General features: G+C 45.6%; 1 protein-coding gene across 1 annotated transcript in view; it reads left to right on the top strand.

Annotated features, from left to right (window-relative positions):
* The window catches only part of PTPRT (protein tyrosine phosphatase receptor type T), a 557720-nt gene that overhangs the window by 496519 nt on the left and 38783 nt on the right, over window positions 1-22418 (top strand). Inside the window, exons 13-17 of the mRNA XM_042783611.1 lie at window positions 5577-5653; window positions 11983-12019; window positions 13659-13756; window positions 16432-16491; window positions 17226-17342. Coding sequence (XP_042639545.1) covers window positions 5577-5653; window positions 11983-12019; window positions 13659-13756; window positions 16432-16491; window positions 17226-17342 — 389 coding nt within the window. The remainder of the gene's footprint in view (window positions 1-5576; window positions 5654-11982; window positions 12020-13658; window positions 13757-16431; window positions 16492-17225; window positions 17343-22418) is intronic.

Here is a 22418-nt window from a genome sequence, read left to right as displayed (position 1 = left end):
AAGTCGGCCCCGACTCATAGCAACCCCTCCTTGGGTTTCCGAGGCAGTATCACTACGGAAGTAGGATTGGGTTTTCTACCTGCGACCACCAATCCTGTCCTCCCCAGAAGATGGTTCCTGCCCATCTCCCAGCTCAGCTACAGGCAGGTGGAGCTGGGCTCATGCACCTTCCTCTCACCTCACTGTTCAGGAGTTGCTTCTCCTCCATATGACTCTTCTTAACTCCTCTCCTTGTCTTGAATATCAAACGAGGAGCATCAAATTAGCTGTTTTTCAAGCTTGCAAAATGTAGATAGAGCATAATGAATGTTCTGGGCTGCTTGTAAATTACCTCCTATAAACTCCTTCTCATTGCCCGCCACCCCATCTTTCTCCATGTGCATGTGGGTAAACACAATTTTTTATCCTCCTAATTATATAAAGTTAGAGGAAGAAGGGGACAGAGAACAATATTAGCATCTCCCACAAGGAATAAATAAACCATGAGGACACAGCTACTCCTTGCAATGCCTTTCTGGTGGACCTATGACTAAATTCTGCCCTTTAATGAACACACACGATAGCTCTTTGCCTCTGCAGAGATGAATTTGGTACAGAAGAAGGGCAAATGAGGAGCACTAAGTTTCTGAGTGACTCTATCAATCAGCTCGGTGCCACCACCAGCCTCCGATCCAGCCTAGAACTGCCACTGCTTAAGCACCTGCTGTGTACCAGGCACTGGACTAGCATTTCTCGTGCCCACGTTTTCTCATTTAATTCTCCCAACATTCTGAGAGCTGTATAGTATTGGCTCCATTTTGCTAAGGACAGCCAGGCTACAAGGGATCAAATGACTTGCTGAGTGATAGAGCTAGGATTTATGTGCCGAACTCACCCAGATCCCTCTGCATCACAGCATGTATTAAAAGTGTATCCTGCCTGCCACAGGGTAGCTCCAGTGGGAGTGGACTGTGATTATTTCCAAACAATTTCCCATATGCTCAGAAATAAGAAACTGTGTTTGGATGCCTTGCAGAGCCCAGCCCTGTGGCTTGTATCTAGGTGCCTTAATATGGCGTGGACAACACTGTAATCTAACCCTGGTCACCTCCTCTGTCTCCTTGCCCATTGCTGATCCCTTCACATTCTGTTCACAGGACGGAAAACTGCTTGCAACTTCCCAGGGTGCCTACATTTTTAGGATCTCTGCCTTCACTCTTTCTGCTTCCTCAGCTTGAAAGATTCTTCCTCATTGTCCATCGCTCAAGACTTTTTTCTTTTCCCAGGTGCCCTCAAGTCAATTCCAATTCATGGCAACCTCACGTGGGTCAGAGTAGAACTGTGGTCCCTAGGGTCTTCAGTGGCTGATTTTCCAGAAATAGATTGCCAGGGCTTTCTCCCAAGGTGTCTCTGGGTGAGTTTGAACTGGCAGACTTTCGGTCAAAGGCCAAGTACTTAACTATTTGTGCTACCGAGGGACTTCTTAAAAGAACACAGTGGGCCCTCAGTAAATGTGACTTTAATTAAGAGAGGAGACTAGCAAATACCACCACTGGTGATTAGAGGTGCTTTTCCCCTTTAAGGAACTCTGGTGGTGCAGTGGTTAAAGCCTTTGGCTGTGAACCCAAAAGGCTGGCTGTTCGAATCCACCAGCTGCAGCTGCTGCTCCATGGAAGAAAGATGTCACAGTTTCTTCTGTAAAGATTTACAGCCTTGGATACCCTGTGGGGCAGTTCCAATTTGTCCTATAGGGTTGCTATGAGTCAGAATCAATTCGATGGCAGTGGATGGGTTTCCTCGTTGAGAATATTTAACTAGAAGAAATGAATTTGCTTCCTTTTTTGTTTTGTTTTGATCATTTTTGCTTTCAGATTTTTACATTTTACTTTATATTAAAGAAAATTCCCTTTCAACATTCTAACCCAAAATCTTCATTTCCAAGGCTATGAGCTTCAGGCATAACTCTCAATAAATAAAAGAGACTTTTGAATCAATAAGTCATTAGTGAGACCATTGAGTGAAAATGCAAATGAAATTTTCCTTTGTTAAGCCTTACAGTTTCTGTAACCACTGGTAACGAAGCTTGACACCTTGGGTCCAGGGTGATGTGCCAGGCCCACCGGCTGGGATAGTCCCCAGGGAGCATCACTCTCTGGGAATAGAAGACTTTGAGAGCTGGTCACAGAGCATTTTCACAGACTGCAGAAGTAGTAGCTGTGAGATTGTCATGGTCCAGGGCTAGTGCCTTATGTGGGCAGAGCTAAGGCTTAGGGACAAGTGGACCTGAAATTGAATCCAAGCTCTGCCACTTATAGGCTGTATAACTTGGGAAACTTGGTCAACCTCTCTGAGCCCCATTTCTCCATCTGTGAAATGGGGAGACTAATAACACTACCACATTGTGGTATTATTATAATGGTCTATAGAGCTGTATGCCGTGGACTACAGAAGAACAAACAAATCTGTCCTGGAAAAAGTATAGCCAGAATGTTCCTTAGAAGCAAGAATAGCCAGACGTCTTCTCACCTACTTTGTCCATGTTGTCAGAAGGGACCAGTTTCTGGAGAAGGATATCATGTTGGGTAAAGTAGAGGGTCAGCAAAAAAGGGGAAGACCCTCAATGAGATGTATTGACCCAGGGCTACAGCAATGAGCTCAAGCCCAGCAAGGATTGTGCGGATGGTGCAGGACTGGACAGTGTTTTGTTCTGTTGTACACAGGGTGGCTGTAAGTCAGAGCTGACTTGATGACACCTAACAACAACACAGAGCCTTTTATGGAATAAAGGATTGAGTGAGATAATGTATGTAAGATTTGGGGTATCTACCGTGAACTCGATAAAGGATAACTTCATATTCATCCACCTCACCATCCTTCTCAAAGGAATTACTTAGACCTTCATCTACTCTCTCTAGTTGCTTTCATTGAAGATCTTCCCCAAAATGAGTAAGAAAAGTGCTGTCGAGTGTATCTACAGGGTCTAGCATTCTGCCTGGTGCATGACAGATGCTCAATGAATATTTCTTAAATTAATGATCAATTAATTAATGGGTGAAATGCACAGATAACTTGTGTCAATCCTAGGCCTGTTTATCCTGGGATCCATTCCTTGCCTTCTCCTGCCTTACTCTGTATCATGGGGAATGGACCTCTGCAGGTTGTGTTTGCCAGGTACTCTTGTCAGCAGGCTTCTGGCTGGATTGGCCAATGAGAAACACTGGTGAAAGGGAGGAAGGTGGAGAAAGGGAAAAGCCAAGACATTTCTCCCCTTCTATCTCAGTCACAGGAGCTCTGCTGACAGAGTGGTTAAAACATTTGGCTGCTAACCAAAAGGTTGGCAGTTTGAACCCAGCAGCCACTCTGTAGCTCTGCAGGAGAAGGTGAGGTAGTCTGCTTCTGTGAAGATTTACAGCCTTGGAAACCCAATAGGGCAGTTCCACTCTGTCTTAAAAGTTTGCTATGAGTTGAAATTGACCTGATGACAGTGGGTTTGGTTTTTTATCTCAGTCACAGGTCCTTGGGTGGTCCAAGCTAACCTAAAGGTTGGCAGTTCAAACCTACCCAGCAGAGCCATGGAAGAAAGCTCTGGTGATGTGCTTCCAGAAATATTACAGACAACAAAATCCTATAGGATAGTTCTTCTCTGTAACATGAGTCAGAATGGACTCACCAGCAATGGATTTTGTTTGTTTGATATCTCAGTCTTGGGCCCCTTCTTGAGCAGTGAGGGAGTCTCTTCCTTGGTTCCAGCTCCCACCAGAAAGCCCACTAAGCAGGAGTCCCCACCAGGTGGCCCCAGCTCCTGGGCTCTAGCCACCCCACTTCTGTCCTGTCCTCTAGCCGAGGGGAGGGAGTGTCTCCCTGTCATTGCTCATCTCTCCGAGTTACTTCCTTGTGCTCTGTTTGGCTTCTCAGTTCTTCCATCACCAGGTAACCGGTCCTCTGCATTTGCTTCCTCTGCTATGTGTGTGAGAGTGGTTTTTGTTACCCTTACATCCCTCTTTGGAAGCAGGAGTGCCTGAACTCAGACTTAGGAGATCTTCGGTCTTCCACACGCCACTGTTCACTGGCCATGTGGCCTCAGTTTCCTCATTTGTAACAAGACGCTCACAGAGTCCACCTGCTTCTCTCACAGGATCATTGTCAGACTCTAATGAGGTCATCATGTTTATAGTCACTAAGTACTTACTGAGTACCTGCCATAGGCCAGGCCCTTTTAGGGGTACAATGGATAGAGCAAGGAGGAGGACAGAGAATGTCCTTCCCTAAAGGAGGTTTCAGATGGTAGCAATGTGTGTACTCTGGAAACTACTACGTGCTCTACTAGGCTAACAGGATAAGCTAGTATGACTTTGGGGATGCCCAGAGTGCTCCAGCCCACCTGCTGGAGACCCCACTCAGCCCTCAAGTAAGGGGTCCTGTAAATGCAGGGACTGCAGTCCTACATGCAATCGCAAACCCCATCCCTCGTCCCAGCCAGCATGTTCCATTTGCATGGGTCAATTAGTCAGAGCTCACTGTAATTAATTGTGAAGGACTATCCTGATTCTTCGGCTCTGCTATTTTTTTTTAATGGTTTTTATTTGGTGTTATTTAAAGTGAGTGTGTCATTGACTAAAGCCTGCAGACCTTATTTATGCCTCGATTGTGTTTGAAAAGGTACTCTTGGCAACACCATTTTTAGTTATTGATGACCTCTTTTATAATGATTTAGTCAGCTTCACTCTAATGATGGTATTGACAACAATGTGTGGCTGACAATCTATTTGCAACGATACTCCAAGAGGCAAAGGAAAAGCAATTTATGCACGTGGAAAATAGGCAAATTTGCTGTTTTTTAGCAAGCATGAAAATGGAGCACATTAAATTCAGATTCAACACTTATTGCATCCTGAGTGTTTTCATATGGCCTCTCTTGCATTATCCCCATGAAGGTGTTTTCATCCCCATTTTACTAATGAAATAACTAATACTTAAAGAAGCAGATGACTCTCACCCAGGTAGGTGATAACAAAATCACAATCAAAGGGAGGTGGAAAAAAGAGGAAGCAGTTACATGTCTTTTCAAGGCATTGTAACTTCTCTGAGCCTCAACTTCCTTACCTGTAAATAGGGATGATAACTGAGAGCCGTACTGAGGGTTAAACAAGATAGCATGTGTAAAAGTAACATAATACCTGGCACACGGGGGACAGTGGTGGTTCCATGATAGAATTTTCACCTTCCATGCAGGAGGCCTAAGTTCAGTTCCCAGCCATTCCACCTCATGTGCAGTCACCACTCACCTGTCAGTGGAGGATCACGTGTTGCTACAATGCTGAATAGGTTTCAGTGGAGGTTCCAGACTAAGACAGACTATGAAGAAAGGCCTGACAACCTACTTCCAAACATCAGCCAATGAAAGCCCTATGGATTACAACAGTCCAATCTGAAACTAATCATGGGGATGGTGTGGGAGCAGGTCATGTTTCGTTCTATTGTGTGTGTGCTTAGCAAGAGTCAGAGGTCAACTCTATGGCAAAAACAACAGAGCATTGCAACGTCCTCATGCAGAGGCCTTTTATCAATCATCCCCTTCATTTCTGCTCTCTCTGCAGATGACCATTCCCGAGTGAGGCTGCTGGTGCTGGACGGAGACCCACACTCCGACTATATCAACGCTAACTACATTGATGTGAGTGGATGAGGCTGAACAGCAGGGATTGGCTGGGGTTTGTTTAACCACTATAGTTCAAGTTCATTATACGAGTTCTAAAGCTGCATCTTCTTTCAGGCGGGCTCAAGAAGCCTGTTTTTTCAGCTCCCAGGACAACTACCAGTCTTACTCATTCACCCGTTTATTCATTTGTATATTTGTCTGTTGGTCCATCCATTCATTCATTTGAGGGTATTCATGCAACAGAAACTTAATAGTTTCTACTGGATGCTATGGGAACCAAAAAGCTAAATATACCATGGTCTCTACTCTTGAAAACCTTAGCAGGGAGATGAGTTGTGCACATCAATAATTCCAGAGCAAACTAGAAAGTGCTAAGTGTCATAAGTTCAGATAAAAGGCTGCAGGAATTGAGAGGTGGGAAAAAATCACTTTTTCTATCAGGACTGCAAATGTGATATGTGCTATAGCTTCAGGCACAGGTAGAATTTAGAAATCAAAGAGAGTGAAGATGGTTAGGAAGAATAACACAAAAATGTAGACTTGGAGAGCAGAGAATATGTACCAGCTCAGTTTCAGGGAAGCAGACTATGGAATAGAGAATGTTAGGTTGAGGCTGGGTCATTGATAGTCTACATGGTCAGACTTAGGAAGTTTTTGGTCAAGGAAGTGACTAGTTCAGAACTGAGGTTTAGTACTGTTTCTTAGCTATCAAGAGTAATATAGATCAGAGGGAGGAGAGGAATGAAGACTGCTGAGTGAGGGGTTTAACTTAATCAGGAGCTAAGAAGTCAAGAGGTGCACATGGGAGTGAGAGTTTGCAGAAGGAGAGGAAAGAAAACATGGCTCCTGGGGGCAGATAGACATCATTGCATGACAGATGGAGCCAGACTCCTCCAAGGGCCTTGAAGAATGGCTCCAAGATCCACGGAGGTCCTTCTGATTCACAGTGTACTATAATGCACTGCGGTTGAGTTGGATCCTACTCATAGCAACCCCTATTTGGGTTTCTGAGGCAGTATCACTACGGAAGTAGATTGCCTAACCTTCTTTCCGAGGAGTGGCTGATGGGTTTGAACCTCCAGCCTTCTGGTTAGTAGTCAAATGCCTTAGGCACTAAGCCAGCAGAGCTCCCACAGTGTGTTATAGTCAAACCATAAAGCATAGTGGCATGCTTTGTGAATTCCTCATAATCTAGGCTGAGCCAGATGGGCCATTAATACACACATATTTATTGAGCCCAATTCTAGTCATTTGCTGGTTTGCCTTCAGATCCATCCCTTGCCCTCCTTTTTCTGTTTTGCATTGTAGAGGCATGTATGTGCAGGGGGTAACCCCTTAAGCTGCATTCCAGAGGCTCCCCTGCCAGCTCTGGCTGAGTTTTCCCCATGGTAGACACTAATGGAGATGGGAGAGCATTTCTTCTCTCTCTCTTACCTGGTGGCAGTTCCAGCAGGGATTGTGCATCCCCTCTGTGGCCCCAGCTTCCATCAAGCAGGTCCACCACAATGCCAGCTTCTGCCAGGTAGTCCCAGCTCTGAGCCTCTGGTAACTTCTCCCATTATTCTGCTAGTTCTAGGAATGGACTTTGCCACCTGCTACTGCCAATCCCTGGGTTACCTCACTGCCCCGTTTGGCATCTCAGCTCCACTTTAACCTGTAACCAGCTCCCTCTACTAAATTACCTCTGTGTGAAACACTTTGCTTAGTTTCTATTTCCCGAACCTGACCCTGACTAACACAGGAGCCTAGTATGTGGTCAAAAACTGAGAATGGAGTTGCATAGTCTCTGCTCACCATGGCCCATCTGAGAAAGGAGATGGCCAGTTCTTCATAGCTTGTCTCTAGCCTGGACTGAGGCACTCCCAGCATCCACCCATCCACACCTTCAGCTTTTCCCTCCTTCATCTGGTATTCATTTCACAAACACTGCACAGACCCTCCACTGTGTGCCAGAGACCAGGTCCTCAAAGGGGCACATAGTCTGCTGAGGGAGTCAGATAAGAAAAGAGACCTTCACAGAGTAGGTGTTATGGAATCATTAAAACAAAATCAAAATCTGGGTGTAGAAAATAGGGGTGAGGATGGAGTGGTCAGTGAAGGCTTCCTGGAGGAGGTGATACCCCATGCAGTTTTAGAGGATGAGTAAGAGTCAGCCAGGCAAGAAGAATTTAAAGTAACCTAAGAATTATTGGTTACCTCTCACAGGCCAGGCTTTATGCTGGCTGCTTTACCATTTACGTCAACTAACACCATGACCACAAGGTAGGTGCCATTACTACCACTCAGAATAAACTGAGGTTCATGAAATCCTCTAATTGATCCAGGATCATATCACTGGGAAGGGAGGGGAAGGTGAGGAGGAGTTCAAATCATGCTAAAATAACAATGGGAAAGCAATGATAATTGCCTCTTCTTGGTCATTCTTAGGGCCTATGATGAGTGGTTTAAAATGTGTCAGCTTATTCAGACCTCTCAATAACCCTTCAAGGAAGGTATTAGCACCCCCATTTTCCAGATGAGGAAGCTGGTGTGTAGAGTGACTGCAAAGCTTGTCCAAGGCCACGCTTGTCTGAGGATAGGAATCAGAGCTGAATGTCTCCCAGTCCAGTACTCTTTTCTCCTGCCTGCCCCCATTCCTCACCACTGCCTTGCACCCAGCACACTGTGGGGACTCAAATGAAAAAAAACAACAAACCAAACTCACTGCTGTTGAGTTGATTGCAACTCATAGCAACCCCTCCTTGGGTTTCCAAGGCAGTATCTCTATGGAAGTAGATGCCCGATTTTCCTTCTGAGGAGTGGCTGGTGAGTTTGAACGTCAGCCTTCTGGTTAGCAGTCAAATGCCTTAGGCACTATGCCACCAGACTTCAGTTGGCACATATTGGACCAGACTAAAATGGTCCTTCCCACATCTCCTCAACTTTATCTATGGCTGGGTGGAGGTGGCAGCCTGAGGGCTGAAGCCCACATGGGGTCTCCCAGCCTGAGCTGCCATATCTGGAATTTGTTCATCTTAGTAGACAGCCCTGGCGAAAGTCACTTTCCAAAATAAACACTCAATCCAAAGTTGAATGTCTGGCTTCTGCCAGAGCCAAGAAGAATTTTGGTGTTTTATGGGCAACAAATGAAGTTACCTTACATGCAATGAATCTCTACAATGTCAATACTAATAATGCCTCCCATTATTATCATGTCCTATCATTACACCATATGTGGGGGTATTTAAAGATGTGAAACCAGGAGTCAGCGGTTAAGAGCCTTGCCTAAGATCACATAGCTGCAATGTAATTCTCTGCTGACCTAGGACACAGCAAAACCTCCTCTCTCTCTTTTAAGAAATAGATTGTGCAGACAGGCCCACGAGCCTCTGCTAGACGCCATCTTAATATGTGATGTTGGAGTCTGTGCTGGACCTCAGTGGTTAGACTGAATGTCTAATGAGATCAGAGTCATGAATTAGGTCCTTGTTGGGCCTGCTGAAACCAGGTCTTTGTGCTTACTAACTTTGTGATCTTGGGTAAACTACTTACTCATTCTCACACCTGTAAAATAGGATTGTCCAATACTACCCTACAGGAGAGTGGTAACTTATGGAAAGTATCTGTGGGGTCCCCACAGGAAACAGAGGCTCACTCAAATGGGGAGTGCAGTAGAACAGGGCTAGCAGCAACAGGAAGCTCTTCCCAGTCCTAGGCCTAAAGGAAGGAGGAGAGGGTCACTGTAAGAGGAAGGCTACTGAAGGAAGCTGAAGCCTTTGGTAGAGCAACACAGCCAACTGTGGTGATCTAGCAGGGGGCACCTAGTAAAACACTTGCCTTAACCTAACTCTCCTCCTGGCCTCTGAGTTCCTATTTCTGCTCCCCATTGGCCAAACCCAACATAGAAGCCAGAAGGCACAGGAGGAGCTTTTGGTGTAGTCCATACAGTTAACCTCCCAGGGCACAAAGCAAAACATGGAAGGGAAGAGATGGGAGATGGGAGATGGGAAGACAAAGAAAAGATACCCAATACAAATGCCTCCTGAAATAGTGTTACCATGGTGGGTTGGAGGATGGGGAAATGAAATTCATTATGAAGTTACTATATACTCTAGCAAAGTCATGGAAACCTAGGGTCCCTATGGGATGTTCTGGCAAGATACATTCCAGAGGGCTAAGTTTTCACCCTTTTTGCCCTGGTCTCCAACCTAACCAAAATCCTCCCAGGTTCTCCAAAGAGCTAACTGCCTGCACTAGAATCATTTATCCACAACTGTCTTGAAATTCATTACAGTGACTACATTTGGGTAATGAGGGGGATGGGGCCGGTCCTGCGTGTGCCTCTGGAGGCCATGGTTCTGTTATCCTCAGAACCAACCTGCTGGCCGGTTTGTTTGCACAACCAAGAATGTATTGGCCACTTGAATCTGTTATAAATTACCAGCCTGGAAATAAATATCATATCTGGGTCCCCTGTAAGTAACAGATGCATGAGTGTAGAGTGAGATAAATGCATTTTGGATACAAACCTCTCTCCCATTGCTCACAGACAGATGGAGGCAGGCCCAGTGCTGGTTTGCAGGACATCTGCATGCTGTGTAAGTGGGACTTAAATGAACTGAAAGTTCTTTTAAGGTTAGGAAGTTTTCTATACCAGCTCTTGGTAAATCCCCAGGGGTACCTCACTTGAGAAATACATTTCCTTTTATCTCTAGTGCTGAGGAGTTTCATGGTTAGAATGTTTTCTCTTTAGGGACTATATGGGTTCTTGGAGGCCAGGGAGGGTCTCTTTACTCAGATCCAGTATTGGGACAGGCACACAGCATACACACGTGCATTCATTTATTTATTCAAGGCATACTTGAAGGCAGACAGCCCAGGGAGTCTTTTAGGCACTGGGGACACAGCTATGAGAAGATGTATACACCAGGGTAAACCAGAAAAAAAGTGGAAAAAACCTGATGGGGAGGTCAGGGAAGCTGACACCCCTTGGGGGAAGCAAACCACTCTGTTGACTGGGGCCAGACCAGCAGGTAGAGGGAATGGCCAATGCCAAGGCCTCTGGAAACACAATTGCTATTTCTGAAGAAGAGGGAGAAAGGTAGTGAGCAATGGAGAGAGTAGAAAGAAAACGGAATACTTGCTGATGGGATGAAATGTTCAGAACAGGGATGTTGAGATGCCCAACTAGGTTTAAGATGCTGGTTGAGCCACCACTTCCTCAGAGAACATTCTATGGCCTTCTTGACTGACTCAGATTCTCTTGGGTGCTCCACAAAGTCCCTTATCTTGCACATGGTAGCCTGAGTCCCAGTTATATATTTTCCTTTATTCTTGTAATTATCATGTTGATATTCATAAGCTGCCCAAAGACAGAGCCCATGTGCATCTCACCCATTTTTTATTTCCATTTTCTTGTACATAGTCTCAGGTGCTCAACTAATACCTGCCAATCAAATATTAAGTGACGGAGTGAACACATGAATGAACAAAATAGAGAACCCAAGTCATCTAAGTCCACTCAAAATATTCCATTGACTTGCCAGCACATGGAGTCTTCCAACCTACAGTTTTCTTCAGAGGATCTTTTGTCTTCAAGCCCATGTATTAAGTGGTATTCCAGCCTCACTTCAAAGACATGTTCATGCATGCATTCTGCTAACTAACATTTTCTCAAACCTGTACTGGATGAAGAGTGAAATGGCAAGTCCAATGGCCCAAGCACAGAAAAGCACAAGTCTGTATATGTATCTTGCAAGCAAAGACAGTGAAACCTGTGAGATCCACAACTCAATGGGGCCATCTTGTTTTTCCAGGACTCATCAGTTTTCCCAGGACTCATCAGTTTTCCACCTTTGACAGGGTGCAGTCCTACCGCTTTTCTATCACTCATTTGATTGGAAAATATTTGAGTTTTTCTTCTCTACTGGGTTTCTGCCTTATACAGGTTCAGGCTTTCACATGCTTTACTGTGTTTTCCAGTAAAACAAGCCATAGAATAGTGGTAAGACTACACCCTGTCAAAGGCAGAAAACTGACGAGACCTGGAAAAACAAAGCAGTACCATTGAGTTGCAACTCTCACAGGTTTCACTGTATGTGCATTTTCCTTCTCTGACAAGTTTCTGCCTTACCAGGTTCTGGCTTTTGTAGGTCTTACTGTATAATAATAACTAGGATTTAGTGAATTACTAAGCACTTCATATGCCTTATCTTCCTTAATCCTTGCCACTTCTGGGAAATGGCTTACGTTAGTCCCATTTTTGCCTATGAGGAAACTGTAGGTGGGAGAGGATAATTATGAATATTGTGCTATTCGCAAGCCTGGATTGGCAGCTCTCACTGTGCTTTTCCTCTTTTATTCAGGGATATCATCGGCCTCGACACTACATTGCAACGCAAGGTAAGTGTCTTTCCTCCACTTGGTGCCTCAGAGACACCAAGCAAAGAGCTCCAGGGAAGCAGGCTCTCTGAGGAGCAACTGCATTGACCCTTGTTCTCTCCTCTTCATCTGTTGCCCCAACACTCCTTGTATACCTAAGGGCCCTCGCCCCTCACTGTGGAATAAACCACAGAGGGTAAGGCTGGAGAGCCTGAAGAGGCCCTTGAGGTTGGTTGGTTGGTTGGTTGCTTGGGAGAGAAAGAAGTGACAAGTTGACCTATTAAAAGAAAAAACTCACTGCCATTGAGTCAATTCTGACTCATAGTGACCCCCTTCAGGTTTCTGAAGCAGTAAATCTTTACAGAAGTAGATTGTCCAGTCCTCCTTCCATGGAGTGGCTGGTGGGTTTGAATCACCAGCCTTCTGGTTGGCAGTCAAATCTCTTAGGCACTATGCCACAAGAGCTTCTTAGCTGACCTATAGGAGGAAGGAATATGAGTGAGACAGGTCATTAGGAAATGGTCAGGAAAGAGGGCCAGGCAGGGCAGACCCAGAGCATCAGCCTCAGGCCTGTTTGGCTAACATCTACCATGCAGAGGTGGAGCTGCGGAGGCCGACCTCCCCGATGAGGAAACACATGAGAGAGGCAGTCAGCTGCCCTAAAAAGCAGTTGGCAATATGTCATCAGCAGATTTAAAAAATGATCATACCTTCTAAGCCTCTCTGGAAAGAAACCTTCTAGATAATTATATAGAGAGACAGTGATTTATTTATAAAGATATCCTTCACAGTGTTATCTGTAATAGAAAAAAAAAAAGTGGAAAACCTGAAATGCCCAACAATTGGGAGGTTGGTTAAATAAAGTGTGGAGACTCCTTGTTATAGAATAATATGCTACTATGGAAAAAAAAAAAAAAGATAGCATGCTTAGTAAGAATGTTCAAGGGTGTGGAAGAAAGCACAGAGTAGGGGTGATGTTTGTTAGAAAAACAGTGTTCAAAATTGTATATATTTTATATCAAGCACACATACTATGTTCGGAATTTTAAAAATGATAAAGGCCCAGATCATCAAAAGAGACAATAAAACATCCAACAGCCTTTTTGCCAGGAAATTGCTTTGGGCTGTCAGATCCTATCTCCCACTCCATGTCTTGTCTTTTTTTTTTTTCTTCCTTCCTTTCAGTTCTGGCTCCAGACAAATGCCTCTTGGATTTGTCAAGCTCAAAGTCAGGCATCTCCTATTTGTGCTCTCTGCTCTGCCACCTTCCCCACCCCAATTCCCTTCTTGTCTCTTATTGGGATTTTGGAGCCCAATTTTTTATAACTCCCTTAAGCTGAACCCCATAATATAGTCCAGATAAAGTGATGGATCAGAGAGAAAGTGGGGCTGGTGGAAAGGGTCTGACCAGGATGGTTACCTTGGGAAGAGGAGATGCTGTCAACATATCCAGTGGATGCTGCAGACCCTAAAATGTTGGAATGTGGCTCTTCGATATCCATACTCTGAATTGGCCCCATTAGGATCACATGCTAGCTCGGATCTCCCAGCCTCAGTCTTGCATATCCATGTGGAGCCTTGACTAACCAGGAGGAAATAACCTTTTGTCTGCCTTCCTACACCTTTAACCTCAGACGTCTACCACCTTCTCTGTTGGCAGGTCCAATGCAGGAGACGGTGAAGGACTTTTGGAGAATGATTTGGCAGGAGAACTCTGCCAGCATCGTCATGGTCACCAACCTCGTGGAGGTGGGCAGGGTAAGCCTCTCCTGCAGTTTCAGGGGGAGAGGATGTTGGAACTGCAGGACTGAGTGTCTCTCTGTTCTGTGCATTGTGCTCAGTGCCTCCTAGTCAATATTTCCCCCTCACAGCAACCTCCATGGGATGTGGGAGAAATCATCATTCCTGTTTTACATTTGAGGACTGTCCTCTCTCTTCAAATTTCCCTCATGTCTTCCTCTACCCTCACTCTTCGTTGGTGATGTCATCTCATGTATTTTGAGGAAATTAAAGCCATCAGAGGTGAACGCCCTCATCTCCTCACCACAGAGCTATAATCTTACTTGTGTCTACACCATCTTCTCATTCTTCCCCTCTGTTATCAAGTTGAACCATAAGAGACTGCTGATGTTCTTGACCAAGAACAGTCAAGTGTCAGTTGTTTCTTCCAGCTCAACCTAGTACAATGGAAGAATTGTCTCTTCCCTTTCAAAAGCAAGCCTAGTGCTTTGAATCACAGGTTCTGCTCAAGAATTTTCTCAATGTTGCCCTGTCCCTTGAAAACTAAATCTTTTTCTCATTGCTAGATTGTTTTCAGCATACAAACATGTTCAGTACCTTCCACCTTAAAAAGACAAAACTTGCAAACAAAAATCATCCTCTTGTTCATACTTTTCTGCCAAAATGTTAAAGACTCACACCCAGGCTCTTTTTCTTCATTCTCATTCTCTTATACCCACTCCAACCTAGCAACTCCTTCCATTCCACCAAGAGTGACATTGGCAATATCACTAGCATCCTTCATATTGACAAATCCAATAGCCACTTCTGTCTCTTCATCTTACTCAACCTCTCAGCAGCATTTGACCCTTGGCTGGCTTTTCTTCTACCACTGGCCTCTAAATCTTGATATTCTTCAGAGCATGGACCTTGGTCCCCTCTCTTCTCTATCTCAACTATGTCCTATGTGGTCCTTGGCTATTTCTAAAGCTTAGAAATGACACTGCTCCTCCCACCTTGCTGTTGCCTACTTGGTAAGCTGTGCTATGTGGGTGGGTGGGTGCTGGGTGTAAAGGCAGGGTACACAAACACCAGAATTAAGAGGGCCTCTCTACGGCTAACTAAAGAGTGGGCCGGGATATTTTTGTTTTAGCAGGACCCTGATAATCCACAGAAAAAAGTCCCGGCCACCATGGTGGTGGGAAAGGGAGAATCTGAACCATCACTTATCACCCAGTAAAGGGGTGTGGACATCTCGTTCCCTAATAGTCACTTAGGTCCATTTATCCTTGAGTTTACTTATCTAGCCCACTTGCTAGTTTTACAGATGAGGAAACAGACCCAGAGAGATGGAGTGACTACCCTGAAGATACCCAGCCAGAATCTGGACTCACATTCCAGTGCTCATGGTCCCAAGACTTCATGCCCAAGTTGTAGCTACTGTAGACAATGAGCACATCTGGGATTCAAGAATCCAGAGGCAAATTTCAGCCTGTCCCACAACATATCCCACACTGAGATAGATTCCCGATGGACAGACCATGAATACAAACTGGATTCGGGGAAAAGACAGGAGAGCCATCTCTCAATGAACTCTTTCTATGTGCCAAACACTGTGCCAGCCCCTTAATGAGCATTACCTTGTTCATGTTATTTCCCTGGTAATTATTTGGGCAACCTGGGTTTGCATCCTGGCTCCATCCTTTACTAACATTTGATCTTGGGCAGTTTCCTTAGTCTCCTGTGCTTCAGAGTCCTCATCTGTAAAAGGGGGATAGCAATAATACCTACCTCCTAAGACTGAGGTGACAGATCAAAATAACATATGTAAAGTATGTTTAGAACAGTGTCTGAAACATAGTTAGGTAGCTGATGTTAGCTACCATTATTAATGGAGATCCTGGGTGATGCAAATGGTTGTTAGCATGCTAGGCTGCTAACCGAAAGGTGAGAGGTTCAAGTCCACTCAGGGGCTTCTTAGAACAAAGGCCTGGCAATCTACTTAAAAAAAAAAAAAACCCAGCCATTAAAACCCTATGGAGCACAGTTCTACTCTAATATACATGGAGTTGCAGTGAGTTTGAATCTCCTCCATGGCAACTGGTTGCTGGTTACTGTTATTAACAAGAAGGTAGGGTTCACAGATAGGAGCTCTGGTAGCATAGTGCCTAAGGCACTTGACTGCTAACCAGGAGGCTGGTGGTTCAAACCCACCAGCCACTCCTCGGAAGAAAGGTTGGGCAATCCTACTTCCGTAGTGATAACTGCCTCGGAAACCCAAGGAGGGGTCGCTAGGGGTCGGGGCCGACTCGATGGCAAATAACAACAACAACAACAGGGTTCACAGAAGGGTTTCATCACTTTCTGGAAGCAACACAACTACTGAGCGTTAGAGTCAGGCATTGAATTCACTTGACTTCAAAGCCTATGGCACTATAGCAGTGTTTCCCTAAGTGGGTTCCATGGGATGCCAGTCTGCAGGATGCTTAGTGAGAAGAGGGTTCCATGGTTAAATACGTTTGGGAAATGCTGTATGCGCTGTGCCCCTTTTGGAAAGTCCTAACATGTTAATTAGCATTAGCACATTACAGGAGCTGAGTAGTCTGAGGCAAGGTCCTGCTTAATTTTGTTTAATCCAGCATTTCCCAAACTCATTTGACCACAAAACCTTTTTTTGTTTGTTTTGTTTCCTGTTTTTACCTAACACCTATTAGCACCCAGCGGAACACACTGTGGGAAATGCCACTCTAGGCCGCGCAGCGTCCCCCGGAATGGTAATGCTTTTGTTCTTTTAAGGGGAAACCGATGATCTCTTTTCCTCCTGCGGAGTATGCCTTAGAGAGCCAAAGGTGGGGATGGCTTGTTCAAAGCATCTGTACTCACTGGCAGGGCAGAGGAGTTGCAAAGTCTTCCCTTTGGCCCAGCACCTTCCATCCTGCTCCCAATGAAGAACTTTTCTCCTCCCAGTCCCCAGTCACTGCCTCTTACTAGCGTCCCTTCCTGACCACTTCTGCTTTCACCTGCTCTCTGCTGCCCATCCTTTATTCTGATCTCTGCTCAGCTGAAACACTCAGCTGCTCCAGCCTGCTGTAGCAGAAAGAGGACTCGGCCAAAACCTAGAAAGCTGGCCATGTGACCGTGGACAAGTCCCTAAACCTCCAGCCTTCAGCATGATTTTCATCTGTAAAATGGGCATAATAATACATGCCTATCTCACCTAAGTCTATTTAATCACTTAGTGCAATAAATGGATTTGAAAATTATAAGGACCTTTGCAAAACAAGGGACTATTATTATTTCTCGTGGCTCCAGTTCCTCTAGGAGTGAGCTTGGCCTTATGCACTTTGCTGATTCCTGGCTGGCTCCGAACCCCCTTGGACTGAAATTCCACCGAAGTCACCCTGGGGTTTATTGGAATGGGAGGTCCAGGTGAGATGGCTGGTTGCACTCAGTCACCTGCTCATACACTCTCATCTCCATCCTTTATCTGTCTCTTACTTGGCCACAGGTGAAATGTGTGCGGTACTGGCCGGATGACACTGAAGTCTATGGAGACATTAAAGTCACTCTGATTGAAACAGAGCCTCTGGCAGAATACATCATACGAACCTTCACAGTCCAGAAGGTAAGCAGCTTTGTTTCCTGTTTTTACAGCCTGTCCTGTAGGCAGACTGTCCACCTGGCAGGTCAGTCTGTGTGCTCATTTGGCAGCACATAGTTTCTGAATTTCTGCTCTGCGCAGGGGTAGAGGAGTTGCAAAGTCATCCCTTTGGCCCAACACCTTCCAACCTTTTCCCAACTAAGAGCCTTTCTCCTCCCAACCCCCAATTCTCACCAATTACCAATTGCCCCTGTTGATTCTGACTCATAGCCATCCTATAGGGTTTCCAAGGCTATAATCTTTACAGAAGCAGATGGCCACGGAGTGGCTGAGGGGTTCAAACCACGGATGTTTCCATTAGCAGATGAGCACTTAACCACTGTGCCACCAGAGTTGCCAATCACCAATTACCACCTCTTAATAACATCCTTTCCTGACCATTTCTGTTTTTACCTGCTCTCTAGTTCCCATCTTTGTGTCTGATCTCTGCTCAGCTGAAAACACTCAGCTGTGCTTGTCAGCAGGAATTGATCAGCCACCAAGTCGGACAGGAGTCCTGCTCTGGTGGATCTCATACCTAGCAAAAAGGGACAAAAAGAATTCAACAGATAAATAAACAGTTGCACACTGTGATAAATGCTTTCGAGGAAGCGTGCATGGGGGAGAGACAGAAATCCACAGAAGGATGGGGTAGTAGAGAGACCTCCTGAGAAGGTGCCATTTACACAGAGAGTGGAGGAGAAGTGGGCAGTCAGCCGAAGAGTGGCAGGAACGCTGTCCCAGGCACAAGAAAAGCACCATGCTGAAGCCTGGAGAGAAAAAGAGATCGCAACATGTTCTAGGCCAGCGGGCCTTAGCCTGGGGTGATTTTGTCCCCTAGCAGACATTTGGCAATGTCTGGAGACATTTTTGATATCACAACGTTGGGGGTGGCAGCTGCTGGCATCTAGTGGACAGAGGCCAGGAACGCTTCTAAATATCCTTCAGTGCACAGGACAGCCCCCGACAATGAAGAAATATCCAGCCCAAATGCTAATCATTATGAGGTTGAGAAGCATCAATACAGGCACTAAAAGAAGGCCCAGGTGGCAGCAGCTTGATGAGCAAAGAGGACATTGCAAATAATAACTACTGTTATATTTATAGCTTAATTCTTACTGAATTATCATGGTCATGTAATTACTATTATAACAACGTTGTCATTGTTGTTAGGTGCTGTTGAGTTGGTTTTGACTCACAGTGACCTGATGAGACTTGAGTAGAACTGCCCCGTAGGGTTTCTAGGCTGGAAGCTTTACAGGAACAGATTGCCAGGGCTTTCTCCCACGGAACCACTGGGTGGGTTCAAACCAGGTGCTTTTCTAAGTGCTTTGCATAAACCAACTCATTTAGTCTTCCCAGCAACCCCATGGAGTTGGTACTATTACTATCCTCCTTTTACAGATAAAGAAACTGAGGCACGGAGAGGTTAAGTTACTTTTCCTGAGTTGCCTAGCTAGAGGTGGTAGGACCAGGTTTCGCACGTCAGCCCCTGACTCCAAGCCCATTGCCCATTCCACTACACCATAGTTGCCATTTTTAAAATTATCCCTATTAGTGAGCTAAGTGGCCACAGGCCTGAGGATGCAAAAGCACTGGGAATTTAAATGCTTTGAGAGTTGTGCCCTTGAGGTTTGGACAAGACCTGGTGAGGGCCAAAATAGAGTACACTGTTTGCTCCTGTCAACTCATCCTTCATCTCTCACCCTCCCACATACCCCTGATGCTGGGAAAGCCTGAGTCTGCTGACTAGGTGAAGCATCTGGGCCAGTGGGCTCTGTCAGTTAAAAGGCAGGAAAACAACAGATTGCTGTTTATCTACCTGGATGACCAGGCATGTAGGTGTTGTCTTAGGTCAGCTTCCTTAGAAGCAGAGCCTGAGATAAGTAGTCGGTGCACCTGATATATCAAGGGAGGACTGTCAAGAGAAATTTGTAAGAGAGGAAAAGACACAGGAGATAGAAGGAGAAGGGCTGAGAAGGACAGAGTCTTGGGTAAAGTCTAGCCTGAGCCACTGGGGGCCTCTGGAACATAACCCACACTGCAGAGGTTATGGAGCCAGACCACTGTGCCCTATGTCAATCAGTCCATGGCTTATGGATCGCCCCAGGGTTAAGGGTAACCTCCAGTTTGGGGAAGCTCCTGGCCACTGAGGGCATCTCTCTGGAGAAGAAGGCAGCTGTGAGCTGCAAGCAGCCAACCCTCCCAGCAGTCGGGGCCTGGGTGCACCAGCCCAATGAAGAGGCTGGGGGTGGGACACCAATCACATCCACTACATATGTGGTTAGTGCCTGGGAATGAGGTAGGTGACTGGAGATACGATGGCCCATCTTGGGACCCAGACCCTGAGCTGGGAAGGCTCAGAAAATTGGAGCCATTACAGTGTGATGAAGAGTTCTAGTATTTTCTTGGCTTCTCCTTTTGTTTTTCTTGTAAACAATCACAAAAGAAGATACTACCCATTGGGAAAGAGTCCTTAGAAGACCCCAGTAGCCTCTAAGGATTAACCTGACTTAGCCAGCCTCTCCTGAGGCACTCAGGCAGGCCCTCAGCAAACATTGCTTGACTTATAAGCAGAAATCAGTGCCTGAGCTGGGGACTCTGAAATAAACAGAAATCGTTGTCTGCCCTTAAAGAAAGCACAGTCCCATCAGACAGAAAGAATCCTTGACAAGTAGTGACAGGTGGTGAGGACTCTAACAAGGGCTTCCCAAGGCTGAGATGAGTTGGAAGATAGAGTGGAAAACCACAAGTATTCTTAAAGTTATTTTCTCCATCCTACTTCAGCTTGTCCATCACTGCTTTAATCCAGGCCTTTATTCGCTCCTACCTGGACTCCTGCAGTAGACTCTCAACAGGGCTCTCTGCCCCTAGTCTTGCCTCTGTCTCAGTTTGGCAGAGCCTGAGGTGAGGATTTGGTGCCCTTGAGGATGTGTTGAGGGACACATTTCTCAGGAGATGGGAAGGGAGGGCAGCCAGAGAGGGCAGAGCAGAGGAAGGAGCTGAGCAAGGGTGTGGTCTCAGCTGGAAGTCTGCTTCCAGCTGATCCCACAGGGGCTCTGGAGAGTGGACTATGCCATAGACTTGGTCCCATCTTAAGGGATCTTTTCTACCCTGACTAGCTGGTAGCACAGTGCAAAGGCATCTGACTGCAAACCAGAAGGTTGATGGTTCAAATCTACCAGCCACTCCATGGAAACAAAACTGGGCAATCTACTTCTGTAAAGATATACTGCTTTGGAAACCCAATGGGGGTCACAATGAGTCAGAATCAACTTGATGCCAGTGGGTTTTTTTGTTTTGTTTTGTTTTGTTTTTTTAGGGTAACCAACTACTCGGGTTTGCCCACGCTGTCCTGGTTTTAACACTGAATGTCCCATGTCCTGGGATACCCCACAGTCCTGGGCACACTGGGACAGCTGGTCACTCTTACGCCCATGCCAGTAATTGAATGCCAGTTGACGCCAGATGAGGTGTCTCCCAGTCATCACAAGAGAAATTCTTGAAAGAGGAGGGTAATGATGAGCCCAGTAAAGGGGATCTGAGTGGGCACCCAACCATGACCAACACACAATCCCTCAACACACTCACCCAAAGCCATCTTTAACATAGAAGCCTGCATGATCCTTCTGAAATGCCAGTCTAATGATGCACTTCTCCTTCCATACAACCATCTACCACACCTTCCCACAGCTCCGTGGTGCCTCTGAGAAAAAAATCCCAAGTCCTGACTGTGGGATCAAGGGCTTCCAGGATCCAGCCCCACCAAGCCTCCATTGTTCCACACCCCCAGTCCGGTTGTCTGTTATTGCCTGTCTCCCATGATCCTCTGGATCTGCACTGTACTGTTTGAGGTTCTCTGCATACACCATGTGAAGACCTGTCCCAGACCTTTGGCTATGCTGCTTTTCCACCTAGGACTCCTTCTTCCATCTCTTCACCTGGGCAATACTCAACAGCAGTGTATCACAATGGTTAGGAGTGCAGACTGTGGAGCCAGACAGCCAGGCTTCAGGTTCACTAGTCATATGACCTTGAGAAGGTTACATAAACCTCTCAGCCTCAGTTTCCTCAGCCATAAAGTAGAGATAATAATATGAGGATTACAGGGATTAATATATTTAAATATTCAGAAGAGTGAGTGACACTCATTAAATGCTTAACAAATGTTAGCTACTATTTTCACTATTAATATTTAAGACTCAGGTCAGGCATCACCTCCTCCAGGAAGCCTCCTCAGATTTCTCCTCGCCCCAGATCAGGTTAACTGACACTCTTTTTAGCACTCCAATAGAATTACCTGCTTATGAATCTGCCTCCCCTACTAGGCCAGAAGCTGTTCCAGGGACATGGCTGGGCACAGATAACTCTTAGTGAATATTTTTCAACTGAAAGATTGAACAATCAAACAGACTTTTTTTGTTCAATGCTCTCCACATTTCTGCAGGAAATTGCTAAGTAGAAAAAACAGGTTGGAGGGACTGCAAAAGCAAAGGTTCATTGGTATGACCTGCCCATAAAGAGTCAGAGAACTGCAATTTGGTGTATGGGGGTGTATATGGGAGGGGTGAAGAAGCTGGTGTGTGTGTGTGTGCCTGTGTGTGTGTCTTGTGTATGGGAGCAGTGGAGAGGCTGATATATGTGTGTATATGGGAGGGCTGGAGAGAAGGGGAACCAATCAGAGCTCTAGGCCTCCCTGTTACCATCGGTCAGAGAAGCTCTGCCCTTATTTGCTTCATAAAAATTTAATCAAAAGAGAATTCTGCTAAATTTTTGAAAGTTTGAAAGCCATGGGGACTATCATAAACAAGGCTGGAAAACTGCAGAACATCAGACCTCAATCACCAAAAGGCCTTGTATCCCACCATAAACAACTTGAACTTGGTTTGTAAGGTCAACATCTCTCCAAGTCTGTTCCTGAATACAAGTCCCATGAAACACTTATCAAAAGAGGGTCCACTCATTATGCTGAGCGAAATAAGTCAGTCACAAAAGGACAAATATTGTATTAGTCCGTTATTGTGAAAGTTAAGGAAAGGTTTATATATTGGAGGACATTTT

This window comes from Orycteropus afer, unplaced genomic scaffold (assembly GCF_000298275.1).
Source record: "Orycteropus afer afer isolate SDZICR_OR568_19922 unplaced genomic scaffold, OryAfe1.0 scaffold00020, whole genome shotgun sequence".
NCBI lineage: Eukaryota > Metazoa > Chordata > Mammalia > Tubulidentata > Orycteropodidae > Orycteropus > Orycteropus afer.
The sequence above is the reverse complement of the archived record's forward strand: the minus strand, read 5'-3'. Positions and strand labels throughout refer to the sequence as shown.